The sequence below is a fragment of the Bufo bufo genome, chromosome 7 (genome assembly GCF_905171765.1).
Source record: "Bufo bufo chromosome 7, aBufBuf1.1, whole genome shotgun sequence".
Taxonomy (NCBI): domain Eukaryota; kingdom Metazoa; phylum Chordata; class Amphibia; order Anura; family Bufonidae; genus Bufo; species Bufo bufo.
The window spans coordinates 66,270,783-66,283,852 of record NC_053395.1 but is presented as its reverse complement, the minus strand read 5'-3'; the positions used below and the strand labels follow the sequence as shown (position 1 = coordinate 66,283,852).

The 13,070-nt window shown below is 40.4% G+C and overlaps 1 protein-coding gene across 1 annotated transcript in view; it reads right to left on the bottom strand.

Annotated features, from left to right (window-relative positions):
- Positions 1 to 12,522, bottom strand: part of GRIN2A (glutamate ionotropic receptor NMDA type subunit 2A) — an 858,974-nt gene extending 846,452 nt beyond the window's left edge. The window contains exon 1 of the mRNA XM_040441454.1: positions 12,124 to 12,522. Within this exon, the coding sequence (XP_040297388.1) occupies positions 12,124 to 12,522 (399 nt within the window). The remainder of the gene's footprint in view (positions 1 to 12,123) is intronic.
- Positions 12,523 to 13,070: the final 548 nt, after the last annotated feature.

The window sequence follows — 13,070 nt, the reverse complement described above, 5'->3', positions numbered from 1 at the left end:
GGTCTAAGGTAGAGAAGTGGTACTGATATACATTATACATGGTGGCTAGGAGTTCATTTGTAATATCCCTGGAGGTCTGAGGTATTTCAGACCCCCACTAATTAGTTAGTTATCCAATATCCTGTAGATAAAGGTTAACTTTCAAACTTGGCACAACCTCTTTAAGCATGTAATACATCTATGGTAGCTTCTGAAATTTGGCCATGAAAAAAAAAAAACTTGCTGGTCAATATTATGCCACTGAGGTGTTACAGAGCTTTCTAAACCCTGGAATTGGAAATAATACCTAAAGCTAGTTTCACATTAGCGGCAAGGAACTCCGGCAGGCTGTTCCGTCGGGTGAATAGCCTGTCGAATCCATGCTGCCGCTAGTGCGCGCGTGCCCCCGGACTATCGCTCTGGCCCCATTGACTATAATAGGGACGTAGTTCCGGCAGCAGCATGGCAAACATGCCAAGAGGTGGCCGGAATAAATCTATGACTTGACGTACGAGCAGAATATCGCTAATGAACATTTGTACGTACACTCGTTAGCAATATTCTGCCTGAATAGGGGGCCTTTAGAAAACCTGGCAGCCAGGATCCTATTACTTGGGCAAATGCCAGGCCAATAAACAAGCCCTGATCAACGATAGTCTGATCAGTGCTCGTTTAGGAGGTCTTTCACACAGGCACCTGTACAGTGAAAGGGGGATGAATGATCATTATTACAATTGTTCATCCTCCAATCAATGTCTATATTGTACGCAGGGTGATGTGCTGCTAGCAAACAAGAATTTGGGGTAGGCAGGTGATAGGAAGCAACTTTACTAGCATTCCTACGGACATTCGTTCTTATTAATTGGACTGGTCCTTGGCCTGTGTAAAGAGTACTATGTGTTCAATTTTACTGCAGTACTCATATCAATAAGCTCTCTGTGTAATGTAGGACATCACTGGTCCTCCAGAGTGGTAGATATTCTTTGAAACCATTCTCCATTCCAAGACCAAGAAAGAGGATCTTGAACAGGGAACCACACTTTACAACTAGTATTTCCTAATAAGAAATAACAAGTGGGTTTAAAGGGGTTATCCCGTAAATGACTTGCCGTTCTGTTCATTTCAAAGGGCCCTGCAGGATACCTGGCTCTCGTTCTCATGATCGGTGGGGTCTCAGTGGTAGGATCTCCTCCAATAATTAACCCATGTCCTATGCATCAAAGATAGCTTGAAAATACCGGAATACTCATTTAACGACTTCCTCTGCTAGATAGAAGATTATCCCTCGCTCATATATAGCCCTCACACGTGTTGCCCCCATAATTCCTTCTCCACTGACTAAAGAGAGATATATAGCCATACATTTCTATGAATTATTTCAATGAAAGTAGGGATGAATGTATGAAAGGTGTCTGGGCTGCTTCACCTGCTTCTCTATGAGATGACTATGGCAGCACTGAGAGGAGATAGAAAGCAGGGAAGGTACTGAGCATGTTAGTCCACCACTGAATGCAGGAGAAGGTGGACCAGAAGGACAAACAGCAGAGGCCACTACCAGAGCGGAAAATGGAATGCACATAAAAAACGATTGTTATTTTTATTGCATGTATATTGCAATAATACTTCATCTGAAATGCCCTATTCATTGCATAGTAATACTTTTCATTGGATAATCACTTTAAGTACATGGTGGTGATGTGAGTGAATGTGTGACCTTGAGATACACAGATACACATGGATGGACCAAGTCCACTAAAGCAGGATCTGCAAGACATATGGACAGTGGTTGTCTTCATGAGAAAGCCCCTTCATTGCAATAAGCTAGTAATAAAATATCCATGGACCAGGGACGTAGCTAAAGGGGGTGCAGAGGGCCGAGAAGCCTGAGGGGGCCCAAAGACCATTGTGCCATATAAGAAGACTCTGGCATTATAGAAATTGCACCCTGGGAGGGTTCTGTCATAGATTTTGCACTGGGGCCCAGAATCTTCAAGTTATACTTCTGGCTGAAGGGAAGGAGTTAGGTCAAGAATTTGGCATGGGGGGAGGTGCTGTTTCAATTCTTGCCTCAGGCAGCATGAAGGCTATGAGCTCCCCTGCCCCTTGCCACAAAGCAGGGGGCCCAAGCGGAAATCTTGCACCAGGGCCCATGAGCCTTTAGCTATGGCCCTGCCATTGACATCCTATCAGGTGAACGTCCTACAACATTGAATATGAACAGCTGCAGCGGGACTAACAGCTACCCTACGAGGAGAAAATTATCAAAACAGGCTAAAAAGTTAATTCTTATAAAGAAATCTGACTCTGAAGCATTTTGCTTTTTGTATACTCCATGGACTTATACTGTATTTAGCGTGTCTGTTGTGTCGTGAAATGTATTATTATGCAAGGCAGTAATCAAAGCTTGTAATTAACATCACAAATATAGCAAATCCTTGCTGCGTCTCATCTAAGAAATGGCAGTGAAGGCTTCTATTTTCTATTGATTACATACAACAGTAAGCGCATTTTTGCAATTAGATGGAAGCTTGCCAAAAGTCATCAATCTGCATAATTGCAAGACCAAGAAAGGATTATACTAAAAGCCTGACCCAAGCCAGTCTCCCCATGCCAAGTTAGGGATAGCATAATAATACCCCTTAAGAAGGGAAAAAGGAGGCAATATTTACAGAGAATAATGAGATTCTACTAGCAATTCCATACCTCAATCTCGGAGGGAATTACTTATAAATGTCACAGTAGATTGACTTACTGTCAAGTCATCGTGCTGCCTTATTATATTACATTTTAGCCTGTTCTATGCTATTAATGGTATATATATTTTTTTATTTTACTGTTGCTCCCATTTTATTATTACATATACATAGCGTAGTGCAATGACTGAGCTTGCCGGCTGCAACATCGTAGAATTATGAGCTCAGTTTCCCACCTACCATTGGCCCATGTGACTCCCTCTGACTAGCTGATCCACATACCATCTTTAGAGTAGAGCAGAAGTCAGGTTCTCTGTTCAACACTGAGGCTTTCATAAGAATAAAGAGTGTGCCTGACTTCTGGTCCAATCTAAAGATGATGTGTGTGTGATTTGTCACAGTTGGAGGCAGGTGGGAACAGAACTTATAACTCTACTATATAGTGGTTAGTATGCTCAATCATTGCGCTGGACTGTGTATCATTCACCAGGGGTCAACAATACTGAAAGAGTGCAAACCCATGATAAACACATTTCACACAAGATATGCTATCAATTATAGATAAGAGCACCACCACTGGAACCGACATTTATTTGTCATCAGGATAGGTCATAAGTATGTGACTGGTAGGGTGCTGACTCCTGGGACCAGCTGTTTGAAGAGAATACAGAGCTCTGGTGATCGCTGCAGCCTCTTCCTAGGCCATTTATTTGAGAATAGGTCTGCAGTATGAAACACTCAGACAACCACTTTAACTTAGAAATAAAAATAGGTGATATATGTTTTTTTTTTTATTTATAAAATGTGGCTATACTTTCCCCCTAAATGCTTAAAGAATCACTCCCACAAAAATGTTTATTCTCTGAACCATTAGAAAGGTACATGATGTAAACTGTAATGAATGTAATCTTATTACGTGACTGTACTTGTGAGTTACAACCTCCTTTCTGATCCTGAGCTGTGTCATGTGACCAGCACTCTGCCTCTCCAACTGACACAGGACAGGAGGTCAGTTACTTCTCTATTCATTCCTATGAGGCTGACATTGAGACTTTCATAGGAATACATAGAGAAACTGTCTTCCTGTCCACACATAAGATGCTGTGTTATTTGGAAAGTCACATGACACAGTTGAGGATGAGAAGGGAGGTTATAGCTAATAGTCATTGGTAAGATTACCTTCACTACAGTTTACATCATGCACTTTTCTAACAGGTCAGAGAATATTTGTAGGAGTGCTTCTTTAAAGGGGTTATCTCACCTGTTGATTTGAGTCTCCGTATACAACATTAAAATGTATTGCTTCTATGTAGGCAAAATTCGTCTCACCCGAAGTTGTGCGAGACTTCAGTAAATTAATTTGGTAATCACATCTGCTTCTTTAAAAACATTTTAAAATAGCAATCTGAAGTTGGGTTTGGTGAAACCCGACTTCGGATTGCTATTGCTAAAAGTTTTTAAAGATGCAGTGGTGATTACGAAATTAATTTACCGAAACCTCCCACGAATTCTGCTTAAACTAATTTTGCCTACATGGAGGCAATACATTTTAATGCTGTATGGAGACCACATTAAAACTGAAGTGTGTTAATGAATCGACTTCGGATCTCTGATTCGAAGCCCGATTCGCTCTACACTAACCCTGGTATTGCTGGTATTCTTTAATTTCAGCGCACAAGCTTTGCAGTGGTGGCCGTAACCCCTAGATAAGAACAGTCTATAAAAATAAGCAACAATTTGAAAACTAAGAACATGTGGCATTATTGCTACAGAGAGTATTTGGGTAAGTGACTTGTATGACAATTTTGTACAACATATATGTCAATTATTGAGGTGAGATAACCTATTTAAGGTTGAACTTTAGACAGAACTGGTGAAGAGCGAGCATGCTCGGCACGTGGCGGTACTCGGCTGAATACCACGTGTGCTCGTCGCATTGCTCGAGTATCCGCCCCGCACGTTTGGTGCCTCCTGAAGCATCCAATCAGTGTTCAGGTAAGTAATTCCCTCCAGTGTAATGCCATAGCCATGTTAGCTATAAACCTTACACTGGTTGGCTGGCTGGAACACGTGGTACTAGTTTATATAGGAGCCGACATCCCGTGCTCGGATCATTCAGTGTCAGGGAGAGCCGACAGTAGGCAGGGACATATAGCGGTTTGCTGAAATTACAACGATTGAACTCCCAAAAAGCTCTTGAAAGACAAAACAGTCCTCTTCAGGACTAAAGTGTGTGTTTGACAGCAGTGCAGCATTTTATTTATTTTTTAACAAGGGTTAAATTCAGCAGTATGGGGCTGGAAAATCGCTGTGTTCAGTACCAAAAAGCTTTCAAAAGACAGAAATATTACATATCAGTGAGATCTACAGTACACCATCAGAAAGCAGTGTGTTTAGCAGAAGTTCTAAAAAGGGTCTTATTCACTAGAGTGTGCCTGCTAGTGAGATACACACCGCTCCATCATAGAAATTTATTTTTCTGGGGAAATTAACCTAATTTGTGCCACATCTGTGTGCGCGCTCAATCCACAAACGTTATATACAGTATTCCAGCCTAGAATTATTTCTATTTGGGACAAATTTCACTAGTTTGGGTGACTTCTGTGCGTGAATTTAGTCCGCAGCTATATATACAGTTAGTCAACAGAGAATTATTTCTATTTGTGACAAATTTCACTACTTTTGGTCACATCTGTGCGGGAATTTAAGCCGCAACCATATCCATATATACAGTTAGGTAACATGGCTGACTTCATGTTAGGCTGCCTTTCCCGCGACCCTCACGTTATATGCATTTTAGACAACACGGATTACTGGGTGTGATTACTTCTCGACCCCTGCTACAAAGATAACTTCTCATCTCTTATTCCTGCGGTGGATAGGGCAAGTAAAATGGTGCAATACCAGAAGGTCCATGTTGAGAATTTGCTCCAAATATTTACATCTGACAATTCTGGCTGCGGAGTCCGTACTTCCTTTGGCAACCGAGGAAGGGAGACAAGGGGAACACACACCAGTTCCAACAAATGCAGGGCAACACTGTCCAAGGCATGGGACACTTTTATGACACCCCGCCAGCAACCTCACCCTGAAGCGCGGCCTAGTGGCTCATGGAGGGACAAGTTTTGGAAGATGGTGAAAGAATACATAGCAGACCGTGTCAGTGTCCTGAATGACCCCTCGGTGCCTTACAACTACTGGGTGTCCAAGATGGACACATGGACCGAACTTGCGCTCTACGCCTTGGAGGTGCTGCTGGTGGCATTATAACAGATAAGCGTATTCAATTGTCCACTGGCAATGCTGACAGGTTGACTCAGATAAAAATGAACAAGGCCTAGATTGCCCCTGACTTCTCCACTCCACCAGAGAAACGCTGAGCTAATGAGGAACAAACACGCAATTTAAATGTATGCTTTACAATGTACTCAATCCACAAGATTCAGATGCACCCTTTTCACCTCCAAAAAGGGTATATGTTTGAATCTTGTTTTCTCATCCTCCTCCTCCTGTTCCATACAGTATATATGCCCTCAGTACAATGTTTTATGGGGTTTGCTCACCTTCAGGCCCTCACCTCCAATATTTCATACGGTCTGCTCACCTGTAGGTCCTCACTACAATGTTTTATGGGGTTCGCTCACCTTCAGGCCCTCACCTCCAATGTTTTATACGGTCTGCTCACCTGTTGGCCCTCACTACAATGGTTTATGGGGTTCGCTCACCTTCGGGCCCTCACCTCCAATGTTTTATACAGTCTGCTCACCTGTAGGCCCTCACTACAATGTTTTATGGGGTTCGCTCACCTTCAGGCCCTCACCTCCAATGTTTTCCAGGGTCAGCTCACCAGCAGACCCTCAACCATAATGTTTAAGAGGGTCAGCTCAGCAGCAGGCCCTCACCCGTAATGTTTTAGAGGGTAACCAGCAGGCCCTTGTTCCTAATGTTTTTTGAGGGTCACCAGCAGGCCATTAATTATAATTTTTCAATGGTGTGTATAATGCCCTCCTTTATGTGTAATAAAAGGTGCATTGGAGTGCCGGATCCTTGTAATTTTTGGCAGCCCTTTCACTTAGTGCATAGTATGAGTGTAGGAGTCCCACTACCTGAACAATTGTACCACCATGTGAATGAGGCCCTCCTTTACGTGAAATACAGGCTGTATCGGAGTGCTTCTTCCTTGTAATTTTTGGCAGCACTAACACTGTATATACAATTGAATATACAGGAAAGAAAGTTTCCTAACAATTTTTCATCTAAAAAGGATTTTTTTTGTGGGGGCGGGGTTTTGGGTCTTTTTTTGTCAGTCTGTAAAAGTGTCGTACAACTTGGACAACTTGCTTCCCAGCAGCGACATTGGTGTCCAAGATGCATCCAGACATGGTCCCGCTGCTGTTCGATTTCAGAGGTGTTTCCATCACTTTCAGACCTTTTCCTATGGTCCTCATCTGAGCAGGGGGTGCCTGGTTGTCTCCATTGACTTACATTATACTCGAGTGCTCGGCCGAGCGCACGAATATCGCGATGTGTTCGGACCGAACACCAGAACGCCCGAACACTTTGGTGCTCGCTCATCACTAGACAGAACAAGTCCGAGTAGTATTTCACTACATTTCGCATTACATTCGGCATACACATTTGAAGAATGCATGCTTATACAGTTGCATTTGCCTGACATCGACTCCTGTTGTACAAAAGTATCACAAATTAGCAACTTACAATGAATTGATCTATTTTTTCAACTACTTACCTGCATTAGTCAATACTAGATTTACCGTGTAGTTAGAACTCATGGATATTACAAAGTTAGACAGAAACTACAGACAGTCCACATGGTTTGATAGAATGCCATTGTGCAAAGATATCCTCTGACATTGGGGGCCTATGGAAGTACAATGAGGCCCCATACAGTAGAAGTCTATGAGTGCTCCACTAGAGCTTTGTACAACTCATAGGTAATACAAAGCCATAAAATACCCTGTGCATGAGCCCAAGTTTGGAAGAAATTCATGTGTAATGTAGAAACATGGATAATTTTATAGATTTATAGAATAAAAGATGGTTGCCTGCCTTGTACGTTACCAGTCCACACCTGTATGTAAAACATTGTCTGTATAGCCACAGTTCTACTTCAATTCAACTTTCAAAACTCTTTCCACGTAAATTCTGCATATAAAGTGCTATGTTTTATTGGACTGCATGTCCATTTGCATTTAAATGGAATTAAGCATTCTAATGCATAACTGAATTTCTATGAAGCATGTTACAATCACACAGTCATTACCATGACAAATGCCATTGAATGGTGTTTTCAAAATTAATTGAATACATCATACATCTTAAATCCCTTCTAGAAAATACTGTTTACTTTTCTGCGCTTTAGTGTTCTTGATAGAAACAAGGTATCTAGGGCAGAAAGAAATCTCATTTTGCTTTGAATTGTTATGTACAAAATACCAGAATTAAAACAAAGTCAAAAAGATACAAAGGTCAAAAAGATATAAATGCTACTTCAGTAATAGCCTAGTAGTAGTAGTAGTAGACTTTGGTATGAGTAAATACAAAATGTAGTTACTGTATGCCTTTTATATGATGCACAGTAAAAAATAGGAAGGGTATAAGGCTTAATTCACTCCGTATTCTAATATTTGGAAATTCAACTTTTTTTAAAATAGTAATTCTAACAAACCCAAATTTTATATGATATAACATTAAGCGTAAGGACAAGGGCATAGACGAGCAACACATTAGCGCATCATGGCGAAACAGCAAAGCTCACACGAAACAAGCTGCCATAGATGTTCTGTAGGGCAGAGGTGGTGAATTTTAAAATCTTTGCAGCTAAGGTTTATGACATGACTCCAGTATTAAAGGAGTTGTGCAGTGCTTAGATATTGATGACCCATGCTCAAGATAGGTCATCCAATATCAGATCATTGGAGGTCTGACTCCCGACACCTCCACCTACCTGTTTGAAGAGGCCGTGGCGCTCACACATCCTCTTCACAGTTTTAACCTGTTCACCATCTAGATTTTAGTGGCAGCACAATGCAATTGCACCTTCCTCTCCCATTCAAGTGAACAGGAGAGGAAGCTGCAATGTAACTGTGCCGCCGCTACGATCTAGACGGCGAGCACGTTATCAGTAAAGACCTCTTCAAAAACAGCTGATCGGTGGGGGTTTTGGACATCAGCTGATCTGATACTGATGTCCTAACCTAAGGAGAGGTCATCAATATCTCAGCACTGCACAACCCCTTTCGAGGGAAACAATTCTGACATTTGGGAACTGCTCTATATACAGCACCCAGCTCAGACAGCAAAGCATTTCAATGAAGGCTATCTACACCGGCATCAGTCTTAGTGAATCTGTGTCTACAGCACCAATCTATGTGCCTTTATGGTAACACATTTCATACAAGCTTTGAGTAGTCCTATACTGTAGCCATATGTGGGTCATTTATTAAAACCAGCATTTTAGACGTCGGTCTTAATAACCCCTGAGCTGGCGGTGGATCTGCAGAAATTATGTAGAGGTGCTGGCCTCTACATAACTTTGGTGCATCCATCGCCAGTCTAAATCTATGCCAGTTCCATTGCTGGTATAGATTTAGAATGTGTTTTTTTAAGTAGGCGTAGAAAATTATAAATGAGACAGGCCCGCCGGCCCACACCAAGCCCCCTTTTTTTAGCCCTGGTGTGAGCGGGAAAAAGTCGCAGATTGCAGCGCAAATGACCTTTGTGCCATAATCCGCGTCAGGTATAAATCAGAAAACTGGTGTATATCTGATAGTAAATGACCCCCCCATTCAGTTTAATTTGTCCCATACTTAAATTCAGTAGGAGGCAAGATAAGAGTTTAACTGCAGCTTTAGACTACACAAGGTTTGAATGTAGTCTGTTACCATGGAGATACATAGGTCTGCATAGGAGCTGTAGACACAAAGGAAAACAGTCTGCCAAGTTGGTTCAAATTTTATCTGAGATGCATTTGTGCAACAAATAAATACAACTTGGTTGCAGCATTAATGGGTAGGGCCTTCTCCGCTCTGTACCATTCTCATTGTACTTGTGTTGTTTCATATTATGTAGGTATATCCCCCTCCAAGATGTGCACTGCCATGGAGGTAATGGCGCATTCAAGTAAATAATAATAAAGGTGTACATAGTCTATAAAAATGCTCCAGCATGAAGAATGATGGTCAACAATCTGTAATTGTCTAACTGTATGCCGAGCCACATGGAACAAGTTTACAATAACTCATTTATATTAAAGTCAGTTTTCTTGAAGGTTAGAAAATGAAATAAAAACATTAAATAAAATGATAATAAATAAATCTGAAAATGTTTTCTTCCCATGCAAAGTGCATGGCAGTTCCTGAATGCTTCTCATACCACGTTAACCCATAACATGCATGCTAGTGGTTAATAGTCCATGCTGTGTCTCTGACAGATGAGTAATGGGTATGTTATAACAAAATAATGTACAAAGGCTTTCATTTCTGTGGGGCAGTTCATCATCTCAAACTGCCTGGTCATTCATTCCTTATATACCAAAGTGTGTGCTTTGTACATGGAAATTATGACATCCATTTTTATTGCATGTTACCTTATGAAGGGATAAAGGGATTGTCTACAGCAGCAACCGCAGAACTGACACTTTACCAGTCAGTTTTGCTGCATGTTCAAAGTATGACAACAACTTTTTTTTTTACTTTGCTTTTGTTTTAATTCCCTTTTAAATAACCATTGTATACCAGCAATGTTGCACATATCACCTGAAACACGCATATATAAAATAAATGTATGAAAAGTTTACTTTTGTACTCCTTTATCTTTTAACAGATTAGATAGATAGATAGATAGATATAGGATAGATAGATAGATAGATAGATAGATATAGGATAGATAGATAGATAGATAGATAGATAGATAGATAGATAGATAGATATGCAACAAGGCATTTTGGGCAATAGTCTGGTCCCATTGGGCTTGCACCTCTGTTTTTCTTTGCTTTTCATTTATTGACTAGTGCTACCATTTTCCTTAGATAGATAGATAGATAGATAGACAGACAGATAGGAGATAGATAGATAGATAGATAGACAGACAGATAGGAGATAGATGGTAGATAGATTAAAAGATAGATAGATAGATAGATAGATAGATAGATAGATACAGGATAGATAGATAGATAGATAGATAGATAGATAGATAGATAGATAGATATGAGATAGATACTGGATAGATAGATTGGCCATTGCTTGAGAAAGGTTCTATTGAGAGGACCGAAAAGTCGCATCTGGTGGAATAAAATACGCTCGTTATTTTTGGAAGTGATGTAGAGTTTTTCTTTCTTTAGATAGATAGATATGCAACAAGGCATTTTGGGCAATAGTCTGGTCCCATTGGGCTTGCACCTCTGTTTTTTCTTTGTTTTTCTGTTATTGACTAGTGCTACCATTTTCCTTAGATAGATAGACAGACAGACAGATAGGAGACAGATGATAGATAGATAGATAGATAGATAGATAGATAGATAGATAGATAGATAGATAGGAGATAGATAGATTACAGATAGATATGAGATGGATAGATAGATAGATAGATAATAGATAGATAGATAGATAGATAGATAGATAGATAGATAGATAGATAGATAGATAGATAGATAATAGATAGATAGATAGATAGATAGATAGATAGATAGATAGGAGATAGATAGATAGATAGATAGATAGATAGATAGATAGATATGAGATAGATACTGGATAGATAGATTGGCCATTGCTTGAGAAAGGTTCTATTGAGAGGACCGAAAAGTCGCATCTGGTGGAATAAAATACGCTCGTTATTTTTGGAAGGGCCGTGGAGTTTTTCTTTCTTTAGATAGATAAATAGATAGATAGATAAATAGATAATAGATAGATAGATAGATGACAGATAGATAAATAGATAATAGATAGATAGATAGATAGATATCAGATAGATTATAGATAGATTATAGATAGATAAATAGATAATAGATAGATAGATAGATAGATAGATAATAGATAGATATGAGATAGATAGATAATAGATAGATAGATAGATAATAGATAGATAGATAGATAGATAATAGATAGATAGATAGATAGATAGATAGATAGATAGATAACATAGAACTTTATGTGCCGTTTTCTCTTCTGTTGTCTAAAGAAATAACATCTCACTTTCAGGTAGTCATTAGTTCTCCTATTTCCTTCCAGACCATGCCTGGAACTGCTGCATTGCTAATTAAAGTGTGTGAGCAGTAGTATATTCTCCTCATGCGGTAGTTAAGCAGACCTCAGCACTTTGTGCACTGTGAGTAATTGACCATGACGTTCAAACTGTGCATTGGGAAGATGAGGGTATGAAGGCAAAGCACTGTCAATAGTGTGCGGTTACATTGTGTTGCAGGATCCCTTACCTTGTCTGCCATGATCATCGAAGACCCACCATGAATACCAAGAATTGGAATGAAAGTCTGAGCAGAAACAAAATCCAAAATCTGAGCTATGGCCTCTTGGTCAGTATCGTCTCCAAAAACGACCCCATGGATCTTGGTACCTGACATCAGATCACACACATGGGTGATAATACTCTTGGGGTCAGTCTGGTTTACTAGCAGGGTCACCACGTTGACATCAAAGTTCAAGGACGTATCCCTTGTCCAGAATGACCGGACTTCTTTCTCTGTGATATAACGAGTTCTTCCCAAAATAACTGCAATGTTCAGGACAGGAAAAGTCTTTTCTGCTCCAGAACTCAGATCCACCATACTGAGCAGAGCACTGAGCAGTAACACAGCACAGCCAAAGGTACCCATCTTCTCCAGCCTTACTCCCTGTAGAAATTGATCACAAAGTCTCAGGTTAGTATCCCACCACAATCTTTCCTTGCTGTCATTGATCAGAAATCTCAACACAGAGTTGAACAGATCAGTAAATTTGCTGCAGTGAATACATGTAGCAGTGCAATCAATCAGCTCATCAGCTCCTCTTTGTTTTAATATGTCTCTGAATATGTCCTCGCCATGGTTCCCATTCCCAGCTTTGCAATATAGTGCAAACACTTAAACATGACACGCAATGCCTCTCTGCATAACTGTTATAACCAGGGACGTAACCAGGACCCAGGGGGCTCCATTGGAAGACTTGGAGTTGGGGCCCCACACCACCATCACCACCTTCAGTAGCATGAATGTGAGAGCTTATGATTACGTTGCTTTTCCTAATGCACAGGTGAAATGATTGGAACATTGAAGTTACGGCACGGGAATAACATGCACAGTGATGTCACAGTACAGCAATAACGCTCACAGTGATATCACAATAGTATGACAATACACATGATGATGTTCAGAAACTTAATCGG